Source organism: Tenebrio molitor, chromosome 5, assembly GCF_963966145.1.
Source record: "Tenebrio molitor chromosome 5, icTenMoli1.1, whole genome shotgun sequence".
NCBI lineage: Eukaryota > Metazoa > Arthropoda > Insecta > Coleoptera > Tenebrionidae > Tenebrio > Tenebrio molitor.
The window spans coordinates 24,783,612-24,810,865 of record NC_091050.1 but is presented as its reverse complement, the minus strand read 5'-3'; the positions used below and the strand labels follow the sequence as shown (position 1 = coordinate 24,810,865).

Sequence of the window (27,254 nt, the reverse complement as noted above, 5' to 3'; positions counted from 1 at the left end):
CTTGGATTGCAAACGATGGCAGGCATTTTGAGCAACTTCTTTGATGTTTCATTTTATGTTTTTATTCACAATTACAGACTTTTTACTTTGTTGTTTAAGCCTTTGCTGTTTTCTGAATAAGTTGCAGGCAGTGTGTTAACATCACTTTACAATTAAATTGATCAAAAATTCATGATGATACTCAAAAAACTGTAATGATAAAAACCAAACATAACCTCGAATCACAGAAAAACTTGACATTTTAGGTAGGGTCATGCGTCAAAACTGCTCGGCAAATTTGAAATATTTCAGCGGTTCCTAGACAAACTGATTCCTTTGATTCTCTTGTAAACCATTATCATTTGTATAAGGCAAGTTAAGTTATTTTGCCTCCTTTTAACACGTACCACCTCAGGTTAAAATATCTGCACAACTTTCAAAATCAGACTGTATAACTGTGTCGTATCTTGTATAGGTACGAGTATTTTGACAGAATAATTTATTTTACTTTTTAGTATAAAAAGCAAGACATTATTTAGTGCTGGTTGTACATATTTAATCAATTCTAACGAATATAATGAGTTAATATTTTTTGCCATTGCTATTAATACAAGATTTTGGTGATTATAGATTCTTCAGATTTTTTCTATCAATCTCAACAAGTAACAATGAATGTGTCTTTACTTAAGGCTTTACTAGACTAGAACGCACTGTTTGCAAATCATCATAACAATGTCAATATGGTAATGTGTATGTCCAGTACTAAACGTCAAAACAGACAAAAAAGAGAAGGGAAAAATAAATAAAAAATATCAAAGGAAATTTAATGGATTACTTGGTCTTCATAGCTACGAGTATAAGACTTTATTGAGTCTCTTACATCAATAACACTTTATTACTAAAGTTGACGTGCGTTTCGAACGACCATACGATGATGACGACGACAAGGAACGCTGATGACGACAGTTTTGCTGCCGAAACGTTAGAAAATAAGATGAAAAGAACAGAGAAAACTAGTGTACCTAAAGGTCCTAAGCCTCAGCAGCGATATTATTTGTTTAAGTAACAAATTGATAATGTACAGTCGAATGCAAAAAAAACTAGACAAAAACAGTTTCCTGTAATTGTTTTTCCTCAAAATGTTATTGTATAAAAGTGGCTTTTCTAATACCAACAACTTCTTCTCACATTTTTGCACTCGGCTAGGCAACCAAGAATACAGTGGTAGTCAGCTACCAACCAAAATCGAAAAACTGGAAGACTGGACCAAGCAGCCGAAAACTTCTTGTCTACTTGTTTTTGCATTCGACTGTAATACAAAAGTCGTTAATAAATGTATTTGGAGGTAAATGAGCTCGTTGTTCAAATACAAATGTCTCAAAAGACTTTTAAACCAGTATCAAAAAATAATGAACCGTCCTCGTACATCTTCTTTACAGAATAAAGCTCCATTTCATGAACAAATAATCCGGTTTTATGCAAAAACTTAGAGGTTTTTCAGGGGGTAACAATTTATCCACTTTTAGCAAGTCCAGATTATCTCCAGATGTGCCGAATTCTTTCTACAGCTTTTCCACCACCTGATGCAAAGTTTTGTAGCAAATTTCTCAAATACTATAATTAACAACTGTGCAATAGGGTTAACGTATCCGTTCACGATTTGTGCTTATAAAAAAATACAATTCGTAATGTTTCTTAGAATGAAACAAAGTAGATTTATACGAGTATACATCCACAAACATAAATTAATTACTGCATAAAGACAATGAAAATTACAATCTAGTACCTGATTGGATAAAACGTAGAACTACATTAAAGAGTAAAACCCTTGAAAGAACATTTTCTTTCCAAGCACCACAAAATTGTGTGTGAAGCAGTGCTCCTTTAAGAAAAAGCAAAGCATTGTCGAGAAAACTTCAATAACAGTGAATTGCTTCTTGTATTGAATAAAATGATCAGCGATTTACTTTATCGCATCACAAAGAAATATCACGAGGACATTTATATCCTGAAAATGTAACAGGTGATCCGCCATTACTTAATATTTATGACGATACAGATGATTACATTGATCGAACAGGGTGGCTCCATTTCGATCAATAGAAAATTCATGAGACCTGTCCATTTCACATACGGATAAAAATTCCGAAATGTCCGAAGTATTCAAACGTCTTTCATAAATAATTCAATAGGTATAAATCAGCGACAAGCAGAGAGTCTGTGAAGAGCGGTCGATCCCAATTATTCCATTTGTTGTGCATATTCGCATCATGAGCGCCCAGCAGGAGTGCATTCGATCGTATGAAAAACGCATTGCACATGAAAACCGAGCATAATAGATACTTGCATAAATCACACCATTCGGTGGGTAAGTACATACATACAGATGTAACGGAAGATCAGGAAATGCAAATGGCCAAGAAGTAGCCTGTCAGTTTTCAGCGTCACGTCGTAACACAGTTGTCTTGTCTTCCAGGAGTTTCCGTCAGATTATTCAATCGAATTTGTAACTTGCATGCTAGCTGCAATACGTAATATGAATATGTCATCCTCTGGAGACCAAGCCGCACTTATATTCAATCACAAATCGGAACAAACTTACTCTAAAGCCAAATGTATTTCTGAAAGCTCAGTTTGCCGGTTCATCTTTTTTTTGCACATAATGTGACCGTTGGTGTTCCCACGCGCCATTATGTAAATATCTTACGTTAGAAAAATCTCTTTGCTTTTGAGACAATATCAAAATCCGCAATTAGTCCGTAAAATATTTACATATTTTACTTTATTTCAAAAAGCATTAGGGTCAGAGTGTGTCGCCGCGAGAGTTTCTATTTCGATTTTATCAATACCAATCCCCTAGAGAGCATCTACATCCTCATTGTTGCTCCCTGAATGTTCTTCTTTATTGATGTTCCTCGGTTATTGTTGTTGCTCCGCTCTTTGAGGTCGTAACGCTTTCTTTCACAGTGAACTAAAAACAATGTTGGTGATTACACGACGGCGTGAAATTCCCTATTTAAAAAATGAATCTCCATGTAGGAAACTCCGAAATTAATTTTTGATGAAAGCAACGTCAATTCCTTACGAGGAAACACTGCTTTATTTGATAAAACTTTGCACAAATTCACTTGGTGCTGCTAGACGTGGGCGGCAAGATGGTCCGCTTCAATTCTTAATAAACTGCTCGCATCACGCGAGCTCCTTTATAATTATCACAGTAACTCGTAAAAAAATATTACAACTCGGGGACTCGAAACTCTGGTGAGAAATAGCTGGCTTCTACGTTTCTTTCCTGTGTTATCGAATCCACAGAAAACCGCAAGGAGCGACCATAAATCTTAAAACCTTCTGTTGCTTAACACAAAGATTTATAAATGTTCTTGTGCAAGTTTGAACTTGTAATCGACACATCTGCGTGTGTTTCTTAGTTACAGAAATTGATTCATTATTAAGAACATGGCCAGGAGAAACTTTTTAACAAAGTTTAGTTTGGACCGGCAGAATTTCGGTTCTAACTAAATTGGTCATTAAATATGAATAACCCCTGATGAAGTTTTATATTGTTGGTTTGTGCTTGAATCTTAACATTAATTAACATCAAAGTAAGTGGATTTTGGGCATCGGAATCAAAAGGGAAAAGAAACGAATCAAAAATTAAAAACGCGAATCATAGCGTATTAATTCGCAATAAATAAAAAATACACACTAACCGGCATTTGAACAGTGTGTTCAACAAAAAATTTGGGGAGTAGATATTAAGTATTATACAAAATCAATATTCTCTAGAATTACATTTCTTTATTTTTCATCAACACTGAGCCATTTTTAATTCGATAACATGCAAGTTTTTTATAATAAAATAAAGTTCGCTATTCTACAATTTTTAATAGTTATTTATGCACCAAGGGGCGTTGGTGTAACTATTTTTACCGAGAGGTGGATTCTATGCCGCGCTGCAAGCGAGCTGTAAAGTAAAAAAACACACTACGTCCCTAGGTGCACACAATATTTTAAACCACCTGCTCTCAAAATAAAAGAACTAATTTAAATCATTTCTGATGTTTGGTAGCAATTACAAATTTGGTAATTTTATTCCCAAAATGTTCATTCAATAATGATATTCCTTTTGTTGTAGCTACGTCCCATAGGACTTTTTGCAACTGTATTCCCCGTAGTCCAAGACAACAAGTGGAAGTACTATAAGTGTTTTTTACAGGCCTGAAATCGGGGTAAAAATGGCCCATTTACGAAACTGGTAGTAAAAAATAGTAGATTATGTCATTAAGAGTAGAAGTCAGTCTTTTTGTGCTAAGCGGAGAGATAAAAAATAAAATAATCGTATACCTTCTGGCTAAGGCCAAGTGCTAGATGTTTTCATGTCGCGCAAGCGCCTCTAACATGACCTAACGACCACTACTAAGTAGTAGCCGGGACCGACAGCTTTACATCTCCTCCGAAAGATGGTAGTGATTTGAAAAAACCTGATGATTTAACCGGGAATCGAACCCGGGTGGTTTGGTTGATAAGCCAGTATCTTACCCCTGAGTCATGACCACTACTAGCGGAGAGATTGAAGACCGGGACGAAGTCGAGGTTGCAACTGGGCGAAGCACAAAAAGACCATCTACTCCGAATGATATATGTCATACGATTTTATCTTCAATCGGACATGAACTCGTTTTTTTTTGCTGCAGTTACAGTAAAATGACAATTTTCAAATTTTAAAGGCACCAGTAATTCCTAGTTCTCTTGTTGCAATATTATTAGTACTTGCTTGAGGGTTCAATAATATAGTAAAGTCTGCTGAAATGAAAATGGATGCACGTGTAGGAGCAACGTGTCCTAAAGCCCGTTGGAAACAATTAAAATTCTGATTTTCATCAAACCAATTTAAAAATCATACAAAATGATATCGATTCATCGAAGGTTTGGAAAATAGCAAAATGAAGAGAGGTAATTTTTGTGGATTCGTAGACAAAGAATAAGTTTGAGTTTCGTCTTCTTTGTCACTGTTACTAGAATTGTTTTAATTTAGGACCGTTGAAGTCTTTTCATCACCATTTGATTTTGATTTCTTTGAAATTGCGGACAAAGAATACTCAACTTGTATTCCGTTGACCATTTAATGTCATCTAAGAAGTCATAATAATAATATTGTTGCAGCAGTTAAATAGATTTCAAAAATCCTCTTTAAGCCATTGGTTACTGGTTGGAAATACTCGTAATAAAATATTAATCAATTCGGTTTGTGGGAATCTAGAAATTATTTAGAAGAAGAAATTATCATTATTTAACTGCCTATTTTCAAAATATACAATATTTGACATCACTTGTTCATTTATTTGAAAAAATATTTACATATTCATTAATAATAATAATTTAAGCAAAATATGAACTAACACATTAACTCAAAAATACTTTATCAGAGAACTTTAGTGCCTCACGTTTAGCTACCACATGGGAAAACTAAAACTGGTAAGTTAATTCATTTTGCTTTAATACATATTATACATAAGTATAAATGCATTCTCCTTACATAATTAAATTCCCTTTATACCGCCGTGTTAATTTCATTTATTGCATACGAGTACATTGTCCTTACATGTCTGAATGTTACAGAAGTTAGTGACGGAAACCGGGTGCAGAATCGGCCCAACAATGGAAACAGTCGCGACACGAAGTTCTTAATAGGTAGCAGTAAACGTTAATGTAACGGTTTCAACTTTCGGTACACTCTGGATACCGACACTTAACCCATACTTAACTCTATAACCAGTGTACATAGCTTTGATCCTAATTTGCAATATGTAAAACTTCTTGAAAAACAACGTATTGCGTATATTGTGACAAAATTAGTGTTCCAGTGAAATATTTAAATGTGAGAAAAAAAAGTAGAAAGTGAAGTAGTGGATGTTGATCTATGATCTGCCATGATTTCACCTTGTACTTAGTTGACTCAGATTAGTAATTACCCTCAATTAGCTTGAATGTCTTACAGCAACTTATAAATTTACAAAGCTGTGATCATCATTCGACCTCATCGCAGGCGTAAGTAGCTTTGTTGAAAACTTTGTGATCATAACAAAGTAAGAAAACCGTAGAAAATAAATTTTGTTAATTGTAACAATTGTCACGTGATGACGACGGCATACAATAATTGAAAATAACACTTTTGCAAAGTATCTTGAAACGGTAATGGGCAGCGAAATGTTCATCTCCGTCGTCTTAATTATTTGCAACAAAGCGGTGGCTTGCCTCTGGTAGTCATTTAAAACGTATTAAGGTATTTCATTGCGACCAAAATAAAGATAGTGTTTGATATGCCCAAACATAATATACTGAACAGCCGTTGACTATGTTCGCTACGTCAAAATGAAATTGCCCTTTACAGAGTATTCACATATTGTCGTGTAAAATCTAATTCATACCCTTGGGTTGCCGAGCGAACTTCTCTTATATTGCACAAAAAAACAGAAAACGATATTTATGTATCAATCAACTAAAGAAGTCTATCGCTTCTTTAAAATATGGAGGTCTTTAAGTTAACAAATAAAACCGTCCTAAGAGCATCGAAATAAAATTTCGCTAAAGGTCATTGTGAGAATTTTAAAGTGTGGCATATCCCTAACGCTATCATCAGAAAAATAAAGAAAAAGGAAACACATGTAATGGCTAGAGTGCCCCTAAAACATTAAAATGATATTGCACACAGGAGAAAGACAGTATAGAATTTTCAAACTAAAGTAAATTCTATTTCGTGGATACTCACCATTCAAGGGAAGATTAAAAGAAATTAGAAGAGCAATTTAACAGAACTAAACCAACTACTAATTCAAATTAAGTGCGGCCAGAATGTACATATGCAGACAGTTTCACATACTGATGTATTTTTATAGTTGTGTTAACAGTGCAACTGGGCTCAAATATTTGCTACGTCCTTATCCAGTGAGAATTATAACGCGCTTTAATGAACGTATTATTTCTCAAAATATTTGCAAGTAGATAATTAAACACAATTTCACAAATAATGTACTACACTCTGATTTTTAAGTTTAAATAATGGTGAAATGAGTTTAACCGAGCGTGTCCTCTTGTGAAAACATGGGTTTAGGAATTGTTTGTTAACTTACGTCGTATTTGGTTAGCAAATTCACAACTCAGGGGCGGATTTAATTACATAGTTAGTTGTCTTACAAACAAACATAAACCTTCAAGTATGCCATTCATTAAAATCCAGCGGGAAGATATTTTCGAAAGTTTACAATAAACACATACTTAGATTGAATAGATGATTTAGTATCTTGCTCCAGACATTTAATAATAATTGCAACAAAAAATATCAGAAAATTCAAAATGTTTTTAGTAACTTGTACATAATTAGGTACAAGAAAATATATAATTTCCTTAAATTATTATTATAATTACCTCCGTTACTAAATTTGTGATTGTATTTTCCAAAATTGCTTATTGTAGTTTAAAAATATTTATATGCATAGAGTAAATGACTTTACTAAGTCTCAACAATATTCTAAGTTTCAACAAAATGTTATCCTACCTCATCATTAAGAGATGATATTACAACTACAACAGTTAGAGGTTTGAGATTATCGTGTATAAACAAGAAATTATTACAACCTTAAGAGCAAATGGTGTACATGTAATTTCGTTACCAGTCATTTAAAGGGACATTCCTAAATATTCTTAACTGCTTATTGCGATTTTCAAAATAATATTCATTGTTACATCTACTTAAAACTGCTCGCCTCAAGCTTATATTAATCAAATTATTTTTTGAAAATAATAGATGTAATTAAAAAAATCCTCTAAAGATAGAGTTTTATCAGTATGTTGTCTACTTCTTACTTTGAAGAAATGTTTCCATGTAAAATGTTAGTTAAGAAAAAACAGGAAGGTACAAAAAGTGCATTTAGCCTTGGACATATCTACCGGAACTCCAACATATTTGCTCCTGTTTCCCTGCGATATTAGTCTTAACAAAATAAAAAAAATAATTTCATTTTTTCATTTTACAACATAGCAACTGAAATTGGTTGAAATGTTTGAAACCAATGGTGATTTATATTTTAACTTTGTATGTTGTGATCACTATTATATTAGGGGTAACAAAACCCGTTTATTAATCAAAATTTTCACAACATAAATTGATATTAATTTTCCCTCGCAACTTGATTTTAATTTAAATTTACGAGGGTGGTTCGTTCAACCTTTACTCTCGAGCATAGAAGCAAAAGACTCGGAAAATTCAAGCAATTTTGTTTCTTAACGTCACCACACAAAACAATAACACACTTCGTGTAACAACCCCTTCAGAAAAAAAAAACTTTAATTTTTAGGAATCCATCGATTAAAATCAATCAAACTGAAATATTTTTCTATTTCAGTGTTACAAAGAGCATTTTGTGTAACTGAAAACAGTTGCACAAAATTCAATTTTGTATCATTGTTCTATACTAAGGCGAACGTAACATTTTATCTGCCCCGCCCATTTCATTTTCTTAGTTACCAATCAAATAGGTTGTTAAGACGATCTGACTTACACAGTAAAAATTTCTGACATTCGAATTGTCTTAATGACATTTTATTTTTTAGAACCTAAAACAATAATTGTGGACTTGACAGCAAAATTCTAACCTTAACTTTTTTACGTGGCAAATGTGATGAAAAAGTATACAGATTGAATCTGGCTTTGATTCTGATTGGTCAATTTTAGTGGGCGGAGCAGATAAAAAGTTATAACGGCAATACTATAGTGATTATTGAATATGGGGTTGGTAGGTATTGGTAACAGAATTTACTGTAAATGTCAGTGTCAAATTGTTTGGCAACAATTTTGTTACGGTGGTATTTGCAGTCTCCCGTAATTCTGGAGGAGTGCCTGAAATCTCATCTGAAGCTGAATCTATGTTGTAGGATCAAAATAAGCTATTGAGAGGGTAGATTATAATTGTAACAAAATTTGAAAGACAATTTGAAATTTCATTTTTAATCAAATGTCACTGCTTCGTGGATATCAACCCAATGCCATTAAAATAAAAGTCCCTTGCCTGGTTCATTTCAATTCATGAAATTGTGCCAATTAATTGACTTCTTGCAGGAAATCATAGAAATATTATGACGCAGCAGAATATAAAAAAACTAATTACATACTTAATAATGATGTTTAGACTCTATACTCGTATAACTAAAAAATGTAAAAATAAAATTTAGCAAAAATTAAAACAATGACTCCAAAACATGAATGAAAAATCCTTGAGAAAGGCTATTCTTACAGAGTTTAACATTTAAAGCAATCAAATGACAATATGACAACGGCTTAGTTGGCGTCACATGATGTGAAGATTCTCGAAACACAAGGCACGAAAGCAAACGTCAAACTAGAAACAAATCAGAAAAACAGATCAAACTACTTTCGTTTTCGGGTTTGACGCTTCTCATTTTAAGTTGAGAACATCCACCCAAAATTTCTCAATTATGATTAAATAAACTACATACTAAATAAAATTAAAGCTTAACTAATAGATTATAATAAAAGAAGATAACATTTTGGTTGAGAAGACACTTTTAGGTTTAAAATAAAATATTATAAAAAATAATAAATTACAGCCACATGAGTAATCAGTTAATCACCATGTAATCATCATGGCAATCACTATGCCAATTATAGTTGATCGTTTAGTTAAACCTACGCGCAAGAGTGTAAATTAACCAAGTATTTTACTTTGGTGACCTTTTAAAAATTAAATAAGTCATACTTGATTGTTCGTTTAATGTTGTTAACAAAAATGAAACGAACCTATTTTCGTACGCGTGTTAACAATAGAAAAACCTTTAGCTCTTGGACGTGTAACTATCACAAATTATTAATGTTGGAGCACCTATAAAAATCAACCTCATTTTCGACATTGTTATTTTTGCAAACCAGAACAAAAATAAAATTTATTTAATTTGTTTTCTATTTTTGTTGACTTTAATTTATTTGTTTCCCTGGTCCCAAGGTATTTTCCACAATACAAATAATTTAACAGTGATGTGGAGGTTTTCACAACACCTAACTCGTGACTAAAAATGGTTTCAGCTGTCACTAATTGTCAACTTTTTGAACCACTTCCGCTACTGAATCGTGCTAGTCACAAAACAGGCACAAACTGCAAGCTGCATACCTAGATAGCTTTAGCTTTAAAAATCCATTAGGTAAATACTATGCGTGCCACTGAACATTAACTTGTCGTAATCGATAAAGGTGCGTCCAGTTCCACAACTTCCATGTAAAAATAATACAATTCGTTTAAGAGATTATGTAAACACCAAGAATAGTGTAACAAAACAACAAAACTGATCAACAATATTGGCGATATACCAACTGGCAATATCAACCTCCTAGCCTGCTTCCCAAAGACACATATTGAATTACGAACCAGTTATGGTAACATTTAAATTTAAGTTTATTCTATCAGTAAAATTAAATTTGGTTAAATTGTGGTGCTCTGCATGGAACGGTTGTTTTTTGGAGCAAAACGTACAATAAAAGTCCCACTATAATCGAGCGACGAGTAGACTCTACCTTCCACTAATTGTGCCCCGACTACGCCTGCACCGCGTAACGAACCTTAGCGCCACACACCCAGATAGAAATAGAAAAGACCAGCAGGACAGCTGAAGTGCGCACCGAGTGGAGACGGCCTCGAATCATGGCGGAAGAAAACAAAAACTCCGAAGAATCAAAACCCCCAACCAGATTACAACGGTTTAAGGAAAAGTGTAAAGGTAAAGTAGACAAATAACTGAAAAACGATTAAACGTAGGATGATCTGTATTTCAGGTACGGTGAAATTCAGTTTTATTTTTTTCAGCTTAATACACATTATCAAAATTATTATCGCCGCCATCTACTACGACAAGTGTCCTGTCGAGCCTGACATACCCAAATATCTGCTAGTTATGGGTGAGTTGAGTTCCAGTGAGACTTCCCCTTTTAGCACACTTTTTCAGGCATTCTCGGTGTCGCCACTAAACTTATCACTCTCTTCAAAGACTTCCTCATCAAACACACAAAAGTTGGGCCACTTCTGTCGTTCATTACAACGGCCGAATTGGCCATTCTTATAGTCGGTCAGTATAAAGCAAACTGCACGAACAAAATCGCCAATTGATTTTCCAGGATCCTACTACGTCTACAGAGAGTACGAGCCGAGTTATGATCCCCTGAGCGGCGACAAATATTGCAATAAAACCCTGTATTTGTTCTCGTTCATTTATATTACTATAGTGTATTCCCTGTTACTGCTGTGCGTTGTGGCAGTCGGATGTTTCGTTCTTGGAGTTCTGCTGGTGGACAAGTATGCAACAGAAAAAACGTACGATGTGGAGAGTACAACGGAAGTTCCGCTTCCAACGGAACAGGAGATCAAAGAGAACAAATAGTGCCACGCAATTACATAATAAACACTTTCATGCATTTGTCTGTTTTAATTAAACTCTTTTGATTATTACGTTTTGTTTAATTTCCCTCCCCGGAAAAAATGCAAGCGCCAGATGCAATTGGATTTGACAAAAAACCTAGAACAACCCGCAAATCGACACGATAACCTTGATTAGCCCAAATTAGCACGCCTACAAATAGCGAGGTGTCTGTTAATACGGTCGAGAGACCGCTTAGTACTGTCAATGCAGAAATGGTGAATGGACGTTGTTAAAATGGGATGTGGTTGATCGGTTTCGCATCGATGGTGATGAACGACCAACATCAAAGTGATGATCAGAAGAATAGACAAACGGCAGTCAACAGCCTTATAAAAAAACTCCCGGAAAAGTTCGTACGTGAGTACTATTTATTTTCTCGTCGCATTCCCACACGATTTTTCACGATCCGCTTCCTTCCTTCAAACACAAGACGCGCATGCAAAACGTAATTTTAGCTCAAAATATGGATCACACAAGTGCAATTTTTTTTATTTCGTTGACATGATAATCTTTCACGTTTTGAATAAGCGTTGATTGCTTTCTTTTCAGCTGGATTGCACTGGATCCTCCTAATATCCGCCGTCATAAACTTTACCATGATGATTATCGGCTACATGCATCTGCACAAATGTCCTGTCAATAAGTATATTCCAATTTTTCTAATAGCCATAGGTGAGTGACGGTATTATACACAGTAGTCTCAATTATTTTTCTATTGCAGGAGCTAATGGAGTGATGTCTAAATTTCTAAGCTACATTAGTGGCAGATTATCGAGGTATGTACAGACAGTGTACATAATATGTGGATTCTACATCGCTGAAACAGTTTTTTTTTTCATAGGTAAAATTTCGGTATATTAAAAGAACTGGTACACAGTTATTTCTTTTTCTGCAGGAACTTATTGGGTGTACCGGGAATTTCAACCAAGCTATAATTCTAAAGATGGAAGACTCTATTGTGACAAAACAGTTTATTGGGTTGCTTTCAGTTATCTGACGGTCTTCTATAGTTTAGGAATAATTACTGTATTTGGATTTTGCTGTTTTGTTTGTTGTTTAGGTTTTGTGGCCAAAGACACTACGGATGTTGAATTGCAACCAAATGTCAACGACTCAAATAAGAATGGGATTGAACCAGAGGCACAACATGTCTAGTCATTGTGGTTGTTTTTTTATTCTAAAACATATTTTTTATTGTTTGTATTAACTGCATACTTTTTTCTATTTTTGTTACTACAGACTTCGTGACTCTATTAATAAATATATGATAAAGTAACTTGACTGCTGATAATTTGCGCATCCTGATATTTTAAACGTTTGTTCAGTTGCAGATACATTTTTGGAGTTTGTAAATTTTACAAATAATGACGCGAATCTATTAAGAGTTGCGTTTATTTTTGGATTGATGTCGAATATTGGTTTCGAAGTAACCTATTTAAATTGTCCTCCAAATAATTATTATCCTGCCAAACTGTAAATCCTAAAACTAAACTAAAAATATTTATTAGCACCGCACAAAGATAAAAATAGGAAAGAAGTCTGGTAAAACAAAGCAGGTGTAGATTTTTTCGAAGAAGCAACCGTACAAAAGAAGAAAAAAAATGAATTTGATAAATACTGTAATTTAATAAGATGTAATCGTTATAAAAAAATAGTATCCGGACAAAATAGATTATCTAAAAGTTTTTTTATTGTATACTATATTTATCCTTAATAGAAATATTGACTAAAATCATAAATCACACCTACAAAGAAACAGTTTACAAACCACTCACAGTCTTCCCCGAATTACTTTACCTGCTTTCTTTGTCAAATAGCTCGATAGGGTTCAAAGATATTGAAAATATTTCTCTGAGATTATTTAACACCCTGCCATAAATTCCCGGGGTGGAGTGCCACAAAATCTGTTTCTTTGTTGGTGTCGTTTATGATTTTAGTCAATACATATTTCTATTAGCGTTACATATACTGTAACTAAAAGACTTAAGGGAAAGGCAAAATTCATTGTACAAAAAGTGATCTTATATCGAATATGTACTAGGATTAAATTTTTTCTACTTTAGTCGTTTCAGATAAGCCCGAGAAGATGGTTTAGATTAAATATTTCATAATGATTTAACCAAAACGTTTGTGCATTTGCGATCTAGAACCCGTTCTTCATGTTTTCCATTGATTTGGTTAACCTTCAGAATTCAAACTAACTTAATTATTTTTAGGGCTCAAGCTGTCAAGTTTTGTTTGTTCAAAAAATATTTTCTTTGTATACAACGTGGGATATTCTTTAATTACTTAAATATGATTCCCTACTATTACAGTGAATATTTTATAAACCCGATAGTGAAATTTCACTTACAATGAAAATAAACCGAAATCAACGTCAACATTCATAGCTTATTCTTTAGTATTTACGAATATGGGAGACAGAAAAAAAAAACCTTTTTAACTAAATATACAATTGTAAACAAGTGGCAATGTGCACTAATGCCAATGTTCACCAAAAGCATAAAAATACAATAATCATTGCTTGAAATTTATAAAATTGCATGTTACAAACACTGTATTTATAGTATTGCCGTTATAACTTTTTATCTGCTCCGCCCACATAAATTGACCAATGAAAATCAAAGCCAGATTCAATCTGTTTAATTTTTCATCACATTTGCCACGTAAAAAAGTTAAGGTTAGAATTTTGCTGTCAGGTCCACAATTATTGTTTTAAGTTTTAAAAAATAAAATGTCATTAAGACAATTTAAATGTTAGAATTTTTTTCTGTGTAAATCTGATCGTCTTAACAATCTATTTGATCGGTAACTAAGAAAATGTAATGGGCGGGGCAGATAAAATGTTACGTTGTCCTTAGTATAGTCATATTTGTTTTGGCGTGGAAAGAGAAAATCTAGGACTTTGCAGTTCTAAGAATTTTTAGATATCTACTGGAATATGAAAATAATAATCAGTTGTTCGCATTTTAGAATTTATAGCTCAGTAGGGACTACATACATATCGGTAGATAATGCATACAATAAATTCTTAAAAACTCAAAATAACTTTAACGATCCAAAGAGCCACCCATAATTAAATTAGTTGTAGCTTTAGGTTTAATAAAACCAAGCATTCGGGGCACTTTTCCAGATTCCGCATTATTCTCGGAAATTTTTGTATTGTAAAACGAAAATATGTATTATTATTATGTACTTCATGCAAGCCAAATTAAATAATTGTTGTAATAAACTGCTAAAGAAATTACTTGACTTGTTCAAATTCATAATTGCAAGATAAAAAAAAAGTTTTTTTCAGAAATGTTTTGTTATTGAAAAGTTTATGATTCTCTACTTATAGTAAAAACAAAAAGAATTTTAAAGTGTATGTCCAACAATAATTAAAGCTTTCGAGTAGATAATAAGATTACTTATCTTTAATCATCATTCCCTGTTCGAACAACAGCTGTTTAGTTCACGAAAACAAGTCACATTCTTATATTGAGTCATCGAAATTTTTGTACACTGCTAGAGTATATCTTTGTCAGTGGTACTTTGTAATCATGTTCTTATTATCTGGTAATTAGAGACACGATTGTTGAAGTTTCAAAGACTGTGTTTACTTTGTGAAAAACTGTACCTAATGCCAAAGGAAATATTATCTACTTATGCTTCTTGAATCCAAAGAATTAGTAATGCGCTTCAATGGAGGCAATTTCAAGATTTTCAAATTTTTCCACGATGAGAAAATGCCATGTGTATTTTCCACTACAATAACAGTTAACGCTTTGATTATTATTTTTTAACGGTGGAGGGAGGGGGTCTGCTTCAATATAAAAAAAAAAAACGTACATATCTATCTTCACCAATTACCTACTGTTATCCACCCATGCAAATGAATGATTCCACCTACTCATTCTACTTAGGTGTGGATTTATGACTTATGGGCCAAGTGTAAAATCTTTAACACAAACAGCAGCAAACTGTATGACTCAACCATGTGTACGATGCTGAAAATATCGGAAGTTTCACTTTCAAAGGACTAAACTTATAAATAACACAAAATGACAGAATTAGATGTAATTAATTTTTTTTTGGATATAAACACATTTTCTTTCATGTGAAGAATGTAAGCGCCACAACAGTAGCGCACCGAATTTAATTTGATGAAAAATATTGAGTGACCTACAATCAACGTGTTATTTAACCTTGGTTAGCTTAAGTTAGCACGCCCACAAATAGCGTGGTAAACATGGTCGCGCGACCAGTTAGTACTCTCGATGTTAAAATAGTGGATGGATGTTGTTATACCGCGATGTGCTAGAAGAGTTTCGTATCGATAGTGATGGATAACCAGCCTCCAAGTGATGAACCCAAAACCAGACAAACAGCCGTCAGGAGCTCCATAAGAAAACTCAGGGAGAGGCTCGTACGTGAGTACCATTTTTATATCGCATACCTACATGTGCGATATTTCACGCTCCAACTCTGCCTGTTTTAACGAAATCCGCACTAATCACATAATTTTCAGTTTAAAAATAGGAATTACACAGTTGAGACTGCTATAAAAAAGGTCGCAATAATGTGATTAAGTCCCATTTTTTGTCAAGAAGTACTTAGTACATACAAGTAACTGGTTTTCTTTCAGCTGGGGTAAAATACACACTCCTAATATCGGCAGCTGTAAATTTTGCCATGCTGGTTGTCGGCTGCTTGAATGTCCACAAATGTCCTGTCAACAAAAATATTCCACTTTTCCTGATAGCTACAGGTAAGTTATCGACTAAATGTTTACAACAGATATCAATCTCATTTATTGTTTTATCACAGGAGCTATTGGGTTGGTGTCCAAATTTGTAAGCTATGTAAGGAATAGACTGTCGAGTCATGTCCAAGTCGTGTATATAGAGTCTGCACTGTACAGCGTGGAAACAATATTTTTCTTCTTAGGTAAAATTGTACTGTAACTAAAAATAACTGACTTACTGTTGATTTTATTTGTAGGAACTTATTGGGTGTATAAAGAATTTCAACCGAGCTATGACCCCATAAATGCGAAGCTCTATTGCAACAAAACTGCTTACTTATTTGCATTTACTTATCTGACAATTTTCTACGGTTTTATAGTAGCACTCCTATTAGGATTTTGTTGCTTCATTTGTTGTCTTTGCTTACTATTCAAAATAAATACCATGGATGTTGAATCACAACATTCACAACCGACTGCCAACAATGAAGCAACAGAAAAACTAACTAAAAATGAGACTGAATCAAAAGCGTAGGATCCTCTAGTCATGAGCATATTGCACTAAATCATACACCATTGTATTCTTTTCAAGTAATTTGTGTGTTTATATTGTATTATCAAATTTATTTTTTATCGTTTTTATCAACAGATTTTTTTTAATTGTTATTGGTGTTATTATCAATAATAATAATAATAATAACGATATGGCAATTTAACTGTTTTAATTAAAAAACTATTCTGATCGTGTCGGTATCCACCTAGCCAACTATTTAAATCGCCCTCCGAACAATGACCATCATGCCAAACTTTATATCCAGAACTAAAAATATACATACGCGAGCACCGCGCAAAAAATATAAATAGAGGACATATTATTCCAAGAGATTTGTGAGTCGGCGCATGTGTGATTCTCGCGAAGAAAGAAACTCAAAAAATGACCAACATGACGGATGAAAAACCACTAAACAGTGATATCGATGTGGAAAAACAAGAGGCCGAAAAAAACTCAGAATCGGATGAATTTAGCGAGCCCCTGGAGAAAGCAAAAGAAAAACCGCCACGTAAGTGATGTACTAATAATGACGATTATTCATGTCTTAAAAAAATGGACCATTCAGAAGTTTATAATGTTGCACGTGAAAGTGTAGGGGAGAATAATTTAAATTTAATGCGCCAAGAGTTGGTTTATGTCTTATGCTAATTTTCGACGTTTACTTTTTTTGGTACTATACACGCTTCAATGACTCGAAGAGGGTGGCCCCGACTGAATACCTAATACTTTGTTGGTTTTTAGCTGGAATAAACGCGTCCCTCGTCCTGCTCTATACAATTTTTTTCTTCATGTTCACTATCGGTTGGATCAATCTTAACAACTGCTCCGTCAGTAGATTGATACCCGTTTACTTGATAGTGGCAGGTAACATTCAAGATATTTCATACAAGATAAATACTAATAAAGTAAACTTTTTTAGGGTTCGTAGGCGCACTTGCCAAATTTATTAGCAAAACAACAAACCGGTATTTATTCAATGTTACAATATTTCTGGTAGTATTTTACTTCGTATGGCACGGCTTAGGTAGGTTCTGCTCCGATTACAGAAGCAATAAAAAATGTACATTTTATTGTGGATAACATTACAAGCGCAACCAAATACATAAAAAAATTTATGCGCTTATTGTGTTCTCGGTGTATACATGATAAGCTGTTAAGGGAAAAAAAGTTGACGTATGGATTGCGCTTAGATTTTTGCACAGCATCTATTAAAGATGCAACTCTTCACAAAGTATTAGTAGAGTGAAATGAGTTTACGTATTCTCGACGAAATTTAAAGAAGTAAAAAGAAGCAATAAAAAAAATATAAGATAATTATTTTACAATGTAAATTTTGTATGCAGTTGCAAATCATGCAAATATGTTGAAGTTTGAACCCTCTGAATAACAATGAAAATTACTATAAGTAATACGTAAATACGTATTTGCAAAAATTGCTTTTAAATAGGTAATTATTTAGTACAAATGAACCACAACGTTAAATAGGTACCTTTCTAATCAACAACAATAAGATTTGTTAAAAAAATAAGAGCATTTTCACATAATTGATGTTCTTGAACAATTTAATAAAGCTAATTTTTTTCATTGGCTGCAGATGTTTTTGTTATTACAAATCTAGTTTAATTGGACATGATAAAACAACATTAACAACAACCACAATATATGAGACCTGTGCTCAATGCAATATCTTCTCTGTTAATAATTTGTTATCACATATGTATTGGTAAAAAATGTTACATTGCTTGGTAGATTACTAATATGTATTGGTACTCCTTTTTTTTTTGTGAAATTTTTGTAACGCAGTTACTTGGCTGAAAGTCTAGTTAAGAAACTAACAATAATATTTGATTTATAGTCACATTTATTTCAGTACGCTGAAAACTGGGTGCAGATGCAAATTCTATTTTAATATAAGTAACACGTATGTAGTACTTCTTTTATTTGCCTATTAGTTATCACTACTTCATAAATTATGTCCCAGACAGGGGCGGAACAAACAACATAATGTAAGTCGTTCCTCAGGCTGTTTATAATAGCTAAAACAGCTTAATGCGAATTGGTAGTTTATAAAAATGCTGTATTAAATCACACTTACATACATTTTAATTTTCTTAAATTTTCAGGCACTTACTGGGTTTATAAGGAATACCAACCAAATTACGTGGAGGAACAAGGAACGAAATATTGTGATCGAACAACCTACTTGTTGGCCTTCTGGATACTGACACTGCAGCACACCCTGTTGGGTTTTATTATTTTATTATCCGGATGTTATATGCTAATGAGTGGAGATTTTAAAAAGAAATAAAAGTGTGCAGATTGCTCTGGCTTATTTGTTAATTAACGTCCTTTTATTATCACTCGTGTAAAAAGACACGTCCGCCATATCTAGTATGTTAGCATTAAAAGAAAATGCGAGGGAGTGAAGTAATTAGACGTGAAAGCATTTTGGATCGCATTCATTTAATTTTCTTTGTCAAAGTGCAAGTGTATGTTCAGACTAGCGAGTGCCCTAATTATAAAATCAGCACACCATAGTGGATGTAAACCACGACTGTGTCATTAAATTGCCATGAGGCAACGACACTAGTAAAAAGGAATATAAATACGATGCGTGCAGAAATGAGTACGACTCGGAGAGACTATGGATGAGCTTTATATCCGACATAAAGCTTTAACCACATACAAAGCATAGACACGATGTAAGTATGGAACTATTCAGTTATTCACACAAGTTTGCATGCTGGAAACTTGCAGACTTTTAACTGAATACTACAGCAGCTAGAAATGCAGAGGACCCCGCGCGACTTGTTTTAATTACTTAACAATGATCTTATATATTATTCACGAGGATTAGATTACGTGCCATAATTAAGAGGTGGATTAAACTCGGAACGTTGTATTATAATAATTTCCCATGTAATATAAATACAACGATAACATTTTCGTTGCCAGAACTCCCATCAAGAAATATGTTACAACATAGTCGACTTTTCACTTTTCGAGAACTTCAGATGCAGGACATGAAGAGTAGTATAAGGGCCCCTATGCACACTGCCAACTTTTAAGGAAAAACACCCACGTTTTTAAAGCCATCGTAAACCCATTTTTGAAACTCAATAATTAATGAATACAAACCCGGTTCGTTAATAAATACTGTTTTGACATCAATTTTCTTGACGTCCTGTATTAGGGCGTCTGGAAAATCTATCTTTTTAAGAAAAAACAACCTGATTTTCAAGGTAACTCAAAAAGTGAAAGGCCCCCTATGCACACTGTCCACTTCTAAGGAAAAACACCCCCGATTTTCAAGTGTTAACAGAAAAGCAGAAAAAGTCGTGAAAACACCGTCGTTTTTAAGGTATATTTTAAAAATTAACATTTTTTCAAAGATTTCGCCCTGTTTTTCTATTGGGGGCACTTGAGCACAAAAATGAATACGGTTTCAGCCAAACAAATTCGGACAAGGACCTTATCAGCAAAGCGAGTTCACACATCACACCCCCTGTTTTTAAAGTAGGTATATGAATTATAAAATCTACTTAAGCTGTAATAGAAATGAATATCTAACACATATTTCAACAAATATTTGTCTTTATTACTTCAAGAGTCTTGACACCCAAAAGTTTCCTGAAACACAAAATTCATCCTTAAACACTTGTATTAGGTACCTAGCCCTAGGTAACGTCCCACTATACATAAAAAAAATAAAATAAAAATTCTGCCCATTTCATAATCAAATTTAAAATCCTGTTTACCGACTGACAGCTAGAATGTAATAGTTGATAGGTATAACATTGAAATTCATATAATAACATTCTTAAGAACAGTTGGCAAATTGATCATGAAAACCTTATTCTTGGAGATCCTCCTCCAACTTTAAATTAACTAAATTTTCCTCCACCTTTACATTAACAACAGAATCACATTTTTTAATTGACCTACTTGCAGTTTGGGATACATTGCAATCGCATAGGATCGAATATACTAATTCTATGAATGGCGGATACATAACTCTTGTTTTCTCCAAGATTTCTGTATTATTTGGATGGAACTTTATTATATTTCTTGCCAGCTGCTCGCCACCGATTTGGAAAGACCTTTGATTTATATCTCGCCTATAGCGTACTCTCCATGCACACTTGCGTTTGCCTCGTCCCCTAATGGGGACGACTTCTTCAACACATGCCCCTTCGGGGCATTGTCTTTTGAATAAATCAACCGCCGCGGCGTGCCTCACTGCCATATCTCCAAGGTCGTTTTCATCGCCCGGGCAACAGACATGAATGAAAATTGGTGGTGCTAAAACAATTTGGTTGAAATTTACTTTTGCTGGTTTATATGCTCTTACCAATGATCTTATAGTTACATAGATGGGTAGACGAGTGAGAGGTATTGCGATGAACACTAGAGTGAGATGGGCAGAGCCGCGATCAGCTGGGTACGGGCAAAACAGTGGGAACCGTCATTTAAAAACTACAGAGCTGGTCGATGTCTGCATAATTTTTTGGATGTTTTCTAGTTTTAATTTTAGTTTTATCTTTTCTGATGATTCGATGTGTTAGAAAACAAGATTTTACAGTGATACAATTAATTGACTTTTTCTAGTGTTTAGTGTATTAGGATAGCGTTGTTACAGACTATCGTAAAAAACAATTACATGATTTAATTATTGTGGGTATACCCACAAATAGTAGGTACCTTTTTACTCTGATTATTTTAATTATTTAGGTATTACATACTGGGTATCAACCACCAAACCTGGCCATAGGCACATTACACATATTAAAATAATATATGAGTTGCTACGAAATATATTATTGTGTAATGTCATATTGACAGCTATAATTATCATCCGTACAAACAATGCCATCAGGAAACTTTTGATGTAGGTAACTTAGAAAGTAGAAATACTTTTGAAATTTGGAAAAGGGAAGAACGATCACAGAACAGTATTATGCTCAATTATTGGGCAAATTTGACGAAACAATAATATGTTTCATAGCAACTCATATATTATTTTAATATGTGCAATGTATTGCCTATGGCCAGGTTTGGTGGTTGATACCCGGTATAACAAAATGGTTCAATCTTGTTGTCCATTGTGAATAAGCACTTACATAAGGAAGTTTTTGAGAAAAAAAAAAGTTGGAAAATAGTAGTTTATTTGACGAGTTTGTGTGTAAATTGGGCCTTTTTTGGCACGTGTGGGCCATTTTACACACGAACGAGTTGAATAGAACGTTTTTTGGTTCGACGAGCCCCTTAAAAGCTCCAAATCGTTTAAAATTAGCTTGACGTTTCGTTTTGACAAGTTGTGACATTTATCAAAATCCGTTCACATAGGAGAAAATTCTCAAATTCTGACAGTGTCGAACCAAAAAAAATTTATAACGAACAAAAACAAGTAAAAAAAATCAAGTAGGTAAATCAAACGGTCAAATGGTACTGTCAATTTATAATCTAAATAATGTAAGAAGTTCCATGTTAAACGTGACAATGGATGTGTAATTTTATTAAAAATAAAATTTTGAGCTAGTAAAAGTTTCGATTTGCAACAGAAATGAAAAGCGGATGTCAAATAAAGTAGTTTTGAATGTTCCTACTTTAAATTTTTTAAGCCGTTGCCATAAATGTCCATTAGTGCATATTTTTGCCATGGGACTTCTTACATTATTTTGAGTATACTTCGTAGGTGTTATTTGTTTTACAAAACGTTTTCCAAAAAGGCTCATTTAATACAAACACAACGTAGGTGTAGAAATTTTAATTTTGAATGGGTGTGGGGATAAAACTAAATAATAAAAACTAAAACAGGAGAAATTTCTTCATAGACTTGCTTCTTGTCAACAAGCTGGAGGATGGCAAATCGAACATTTAATTCCATAATTCCAAGTACTTATTAACACAGTTTTTGACTTGTATTTTTCGTTATAAAATTTATTTTTTTCAACCTTTATTTTTTTCTCAAAAATTTCCTTATGTAGGTAAGTTAATTTTAATTTTTATACTGTCGTTTAGACAATTAAAAGGCGCTATCAGAATCAAGAAAAAGTATTGGGGGTTTCATTTAAAAAAAAAAAATTGTATGTTTTCGTTTTTTTTTTTAATACAATTTTTTTGATTTTTTGTTTCGTTATTTCAGAAGAATTAAAATTAAAAATAATGAATTATTATCGGTTAATTAATATAACATAATTTAATTTAATCTTAATCCATCGTATTACTTAAAATATCTAATTAATAAATAAATAGTTAATTATGTAAGTACTTAATTTGTACTTGCATTGTTTTTAACAACATTTCTGTTACACTTTATTTCTGTTATTCAAATTGTCTTTAACAATTAACATGCATATCTCGTCGATATAACGATTTTAAAATTAAATTAGTAATCTGGCTAATACAAACGGTTTAAAAGTTGCCCGTACCCACGTGGTATCAATATCTCCTTCTTTGTCGCTCTTGGAATTTGTACGTTGTCACTCTCTCTCTCTAATGTTCACAACAATGCCGCATACGCGCAAGATATACCAACGCTTCATCTACCTATTATAAGATCGTTGGCTCTTACCGTCGGCCATTGTTTCAATACCCACTATGGCGTTATATTAAAGCTGAATTTATAACTGTCGTAATCGGAATCGGAATCGTATCACAATCGTAAGCGGAACGAAGGAAGATGGTTAATTTATAAGCACAGAATTTATAAGATGCGTACTATCACTATCTGTGTGCAGTAGCAAAGGTAGCAAAAACAGCTGACAGATGGCTGATTATACGCATGCGGCGTCACTCACATTCGGAAATGTTCGTGCGGTTTCGCTCACAGACACGTTCTCATTGGAGGATCGTAAGATCGTAATCGGAAAAATTGAAACTTGACCAACTTCTTACGATCCTTGATCCATCCTTACGAGCCTTCCGCTTACGATCGAGTTATAAATCATCAAACGGATATTCAGTGTTTCAAATTGCTTACGATTCCGATTCCGATAACGATTACGATTACGATCGATTTATAAATTGAGCTTAAATTATTCATCAGCTAGGAATAATAAGAAAGGATTAAAATCCAAACGGTATTGTATCAAAGTTTTCTAGAATAACTCTCTTGTCATAAACAAAACCAAATTCTTTTGTTTCTATTTTATTTAAAAGTTCTTTAGTTTTAGAATCTCTGATAATTCGATTATATTGTGTACTGATTTTTTTGTCTTTGTATTCTAAAATATTATTTATACTATCAGAATTAATCTTTTAGGACGTTTCATAATTTAACGTAAATCCTTTTATTTTACAAACAACTTTACCTGTATTAGTCTTATAACAATAACTTTTTGGGCCTGTTGATACCCAGTCTATTATCCATACGCCTTTACCTAATTCGTCTGTCCAATCTCCCAATAGACAGCCTGTTTTAACAGTGTTTTTTCCATCATCTATATATACAATACTATCTGTATCATAATATGCTAGGCTTTTTCCTAATTTATCTAACATTTTGTATAATCTTAGTCTTGCGTTTGCAGTTGTAAAAGCAGCTATAAATACCGGGTGATCAAGAAGGACTGTTTAAGTTGGCAGTACAATTAAGAAATTTTTTTAATTCGGTTATTTATAACACTGCAACTGGATATGTTTTGTTGGTTTATTTGACAAATATCTGATATAGGTACAGCATTAACAACGACAAGCCACGAACAACCGGAAGTTACTCCTGTTATACGCTTTAAAATACGATCCAGTGTTACCAACTTAAAGAGTCCTTTTTGATCACCCCGTATATTGGTATTGAAATCATTTTCTATATAGCAATCTTTTAACTTATAATCAATTTGTAACATATTTTCATTTATATCGTTTATACTTACGTATATTATCAAGTGTCTCGTCTAATAAAATTTCATAAAACCTTTTAACATCTGTAACATATTCTGTTGCACCCATATTTTGTCTTTGCCCAAATTTACCCCATAAGGAATTTAAGCATATTTTCGCAACAGCCCTCTTTCCAGGATTATTTTCTATTTTACCCAATTCAATACCTAGATTTTCTTTTACTTCTTTTCTATATTCTTCTTCTGATTCAAAATCATCCTGCCAAGGGCTTGTTTCTAATTTAATTTTCATAAACGCTTTCACATATCCTTTAAATAAATTTGATGATTTTTCGTAAAAATGCCAAACCTCATCAATAGTTATTATTTTGTAACCCTTTTCAATTGCTTTTTTTACTTCGTTGGTACACCAGGTTCCTCTGATAATTCTTTGAGATTCCGTATGAGAACATTTATCTTTTTGATTATTTAATTTTGCGCACAATTGACATAATGGAAATGTTAGTTTTTCATCACCAGATTTGGTTTTATTCTTAACAGGTAAAACGGGGTGATACAAACCTTTTGGTGGTAAAATTGCACATTTTATTAAACCATACCAATCTGAATTATACGTACGAGGTTTGAATATTTTAGTAGGATGTCCAACTGGATAATCATCGTAACATTGTACTGTTGGATATAAACTGCAAATATCTATATATTTTATTTTCTTCCCCTTAACGCGCAATTTTGTTGCATTCGTTCTTCCTCCAAAGAATGCGTTTCTAGGATTAAGTTCTTCCAATTCCTTAATTTCTTCTTCAATTTGTTTCATTTCTTTCTTATATTCTTTTGACTTCGTCCACTCACATTCCCACATTTCTATTAAGTTATAACCAGCTTTTTTTAATTCCTCACTTCTTTCTATTGTTTTCTCATAAAGATCTTCCATAGTTGTTTTATTCTTATTATTAATAAAATCTGAACTATAACATTTAGTACAACCATGCCAAAAACACCCGTGACATTGGTAAACAGTATTGGATTTTTTTATCAAATCCGTCAACTTTTGATCCACATATTTTCACTTCACCATTGTTTAATGCGTGTTTTATATTTGGATTATGAAAACTATTTAACCATGAAATTGATTGTTGATAATATTGATCTTTTTTCAGATTATCAACAACAGCTATTGTATCTTTCTTAATATATTTTGATCTATATATAGCCAAGCAAACACCTGCAATAGTAATATATCTAAAAGGATCTATATTCGCAATTTCTAGAAACTGATTTCTTAATTCAAGACATCCTCTTCTTAATATATCAACATCAGAATTACAATAATCATAAAGTTCCTTTTAAAATCAAACAAATAATTTTCTTTCCTTTTTTGCTTATGCCATTCTAAAAACTCTTCCCTTTCTTTTGGTTTCATAGAATTAACACCATAGTATTCTGTATCAGGTAGTTGGATGTGTGTGGGGAATAGGAGAGAGAATGTGAGGAGGCGAGTTCGGGAGGAGAATGATGATGTTCGAGAGCATGGTGGAGAGCGTGCTGATGTACGGAGCAGAGATATGGGGATGGAAGGAACGGGAGGAGGTGGAGAGGGTGCAAGAGAAATATTTGAGATGGGTGCTAGGAGTGGACAGAGAAACACCAGGGTACATAGTGAGGGAAGAGTGCAAGAGGAGCAAGCTGAGAGTAAAAGCGGGAAAGAGAGCGGCAAAGTTCGAGGACAGAATGGGCGGAAGGGAAGAATGCAGGATACTGACTGAGTGCTATAGAGAAAAGAAAAAGAACGCGGATGAGAAGGAGAGAGAGAAGTACTGTAGGAGGAACGGGTATGCCAGCGAGGAACTGGAAAGAATGAGAGCGGAAGGAAGATGGATGTGTGCGGAGCTGAGCGAGAGGGACAGAGATACGGACAAGCAAGAGAGAAGGGAGAGAATCAGAGAAGCGAGGTACAACAGGGAGTATGAAAGGTGCGTGACAGAGGATGTTCCGGTGTATCTGGAGAGTGAGCACGAAAGAAAGGAAAATGATGGCGAGATTTAGATGTGGGAACGAAGAGAGAGAAAACAAGTACTGGATGGAGGAGGAGGAAAGAATGTGCAGGATGTGCCGTGAGGAGAGAGAGACGATCGAGCACATGTGGAGAGGATGCGGTGAAATGAGAGAAAGGGAGGAAAAGGAACGGGGAGAAATACTGAACGAAGACGGAAGAGAGATAGGATGGATGAAAGAGGTATGGAAGAGGAGGGAAAGGATAGAGAAGGAGAGGGGTGGGGAATAAAAGAAAATGTAGGTTAATTTAAAAAAAAAAGAAAAAGAATGATTTTGGAATTGTAAGTTTATTTAGAACTGTGTAAAGTATAGGAATCCTTTAAAGCCCGTAGGGTAAAATAAAGTAAAGTAGTAGGGTATTTTTCTGTATAGGTACAATTAGTTGTATGCTTTCTAGAACCACAGTCAACACACACAAAAGGTTCTTCATCATCCAACGGTTTTTTAACACAATTTTTACAATCTTTACATTGATAAATGTGATATTTTACTCTCATGTTTGTTTTATCAGGAAACATTGCTGTATAACCTTTTCTATCACAATTTTTACAACCTTTTACTTTATATATTTTATCACCGTCTTTCATTGTTGTTTGACAGATTCCACCTTTTTGTCGTT

The 27,254-nt window shown here is 33.6% G+C and overlaps 5 protein-coding genes across 17 annotated transcripts in view; 3 read left to right on the top strand and 2 right to left on the bottom strand.

Annotated features, from left to right (window-relative positions):
- Positions 1-27,254, bottom strand: part of LOC138131967 (pseudouridylate synthase RPUSD2-like) — a 449,464-nt gene that overhangs the window by 23,514 nt on the left and 398,696 nt on the right. The gene's annotated exons all lie outside the window — the stretch shown is intronic.
- LOC138131973 (transmembrane protein 272-like) lies at positions 10,227-11,489 on the top strand. The gene is made up of 4 exons (XM_069049275.1): positions 10,227-10,764; positions 10,820-10,942; positions 10,990-11,109; positions 11,159-11,489. The coding sequence occupies exons 1-4, from the start codon at positions 10,689-10,691 to the stop codon at positions 11,419-11,421; spliced, it is 582 nt and encodes a 193-aa protein (XP_068905376.1). The 5' UTR covers positions 10,227-10,688; the 3' UTR covers positions 11,422-11,489.
- LOC138131971 (transmembrane protein 272-like) lies at positions 11,634-12,736 on the top strand. 3 transcript variants are annotated; one of them, XM_069049271.1, is made up of 5 exons: positions 11,634-11,817; positions 12,010-12,132; positions 12,182-12,236; positions 12,287-12,301; positions 12,356-12,459. In XM_069049271.1, the coding sequence occupies exons 1-5, from the start codon at positions 11,700-11,702 to the stop codon at positions 12,393-12,395; spliced, it is 351 nt and encodes a 116-aa protein (XP_068905372.1). In that variant the 5' UTR covers positions 11,634-11,699; the 3' UTR covers positions 12,396-12,459. The 3 variants fall into 3 exon arrangements, with proteins under 3 accessions (XP_068905372.1, XP_068905371.1, XP_068905374.1); XM_069049270.1 differs by having other exon boundaries at positions 12,182-12,301; positions 12,356-12,736; XM_069049273.1 differs by lacking the exon at positions 12,287-12,301 and having other exon boundaries at positions 12,356-12,495.
- Positions 15,674-19,061, top strand: LOC138131972 (transmembrane protein 272-like). Of its 3 annotated transcripts, XR_011159956.1 has the most exons (7): positions 15,674-15,872; positions 16,088-16,210; positions 16,270-16,389; positions 16,444-17,247; positions 17,481-17,603; positions 17,659-17,763; positions 18,863-19,061. XR_011159956.1 is itself a non-coding variant. In XM_069049274.1 (4 exons), exons 1-4 carry the CDS (start codon positions 17,121-17,123, stop codon positions 19,045-19,047), a joined length of 540 nt encoding a protein of 179 aa, XP_068905375.1. In that variant the 5' UTR covers positions 16,723-17,120; the 3' UTR covers positions 19,048-19,061. The 3 variants fall into 3 exon arrangements, 1 of the variants encoding a protein (XP_068905375.1); XR_011159957.1 differs by lacking the exons at positions 17,481-17,603; positions 17,659-17,763; XM_069049274.1 differs by lacking the exons at positions 15,674-15,872; positions 16,088-16,210; positions 16,270-16,389 and having other exon boundaries at positions 16,723-17,247.
- LOC138131969 (uncharacterized) lies at positions 20,314-25,943 on the bottom strand. Of its 3 annotated transcripts, none has more exons than XM_069049267.1 (2): positions 23,314-25,943; positions 20,314-21,041 (listed from the first exon to the last, which is right to left on the bottom strand). In XM_069049267.1, the coding sequence occupies exon 1, from the start codon at positions 25,512-25,514 to the stop codon at positions 24,591-24,593; it is 924 nt and encodes a 307-aa protein (XP_068905368.1). In that variant the 5' UTR covers positions 25,515-25,943; the 3' UTR covers positions 20,314-21,041; positions 23,314-24,590. The 3 variants fall into 3 exon arrangements, with proteins under 3 accessions (XP_068905368.1, XP_068905370.1, XP_068905369.1); XM_069049269.1 differs by having other exon boundaries at positions 23,335-25,943; XM_069049268.1 differs by having other exon boundaries at positions 23,339-25,943.

Excerpts from the sequence above, each read along its gene's own strand:
- LOC138131973 (XM_069049275.1), top strand. The coding sequence starts at position 10,689 with ATGGCGGAAGAAAACAAAAACTCCGAAGAATCAAAACCCCCAACCAGA. Across the intron at positions 10,765-10,819 it reads GTTTAAGGAAAAGTGTAAAG|GTACGGTGAAATTCAGTTTT; the intron begins GTAAAGTAGACA and ends TCTGTATTTCAG. Across the intron at positions 10,943-10,989 it reads CAAATATCTGCTAGTTATGG|GCATTCTCGGTGTCGCCACT; the intron begins GTGAGTTGAGTT and ends ACACTTTTTCAG.
- LOC138131971 (XM_069049270.1), top strand. The coding sequence starts at position 11,700 with ATGTGGTTGATCGGTTTCGCATCGATGGTGATGAACGACCAACATCAA. Across the intron at positions 11,818-12,009 it reads ACTCCCGGAAAAGTTCGTAC|CTGGATTGCACTGGATCCTC; the intron begins GTGAGTACTATT and ends CTTTCTTTTCAG. Across the intron at positions 12,133-12,181 it reads AATTTTTCTAATAGCCATAG|GAGCTAATGGAGTGATGTCT; the intron begins GTGAGTGACGGT and ends TTTCTATTGCAG.
- LOC138131972 (XM_069049274.1), top strand. The coding sequence starts at position 17,121 with ATGACCAACATGACGGATGAAAAACCACTAAACAGTGATATCGATGTG. Across the intron at positions 17,248-17,480 it reads AGCAAAAGAAAAACCGCCAC|CTGGAATAAACGCGTCCCTC; the intron begins GTAAGTGATGTA and ends GTTGGTTTTTAG. Across the intron at positions 17,604-17,658 it reads CGTTTACTTGATAGTGGCAG|GGTTCGTAGGCGCACTTGCC; the intron begins GTAACATTCAAG and ends AAACTTTTTTAG.
- LOC138131969 (XM_069049267.1), bottom strand. The coding sequence starts at position 25,514 with ATGGAAGATCTTTATGAGAAAACAATAGAAAGAAGTGAGGAATTAAAA.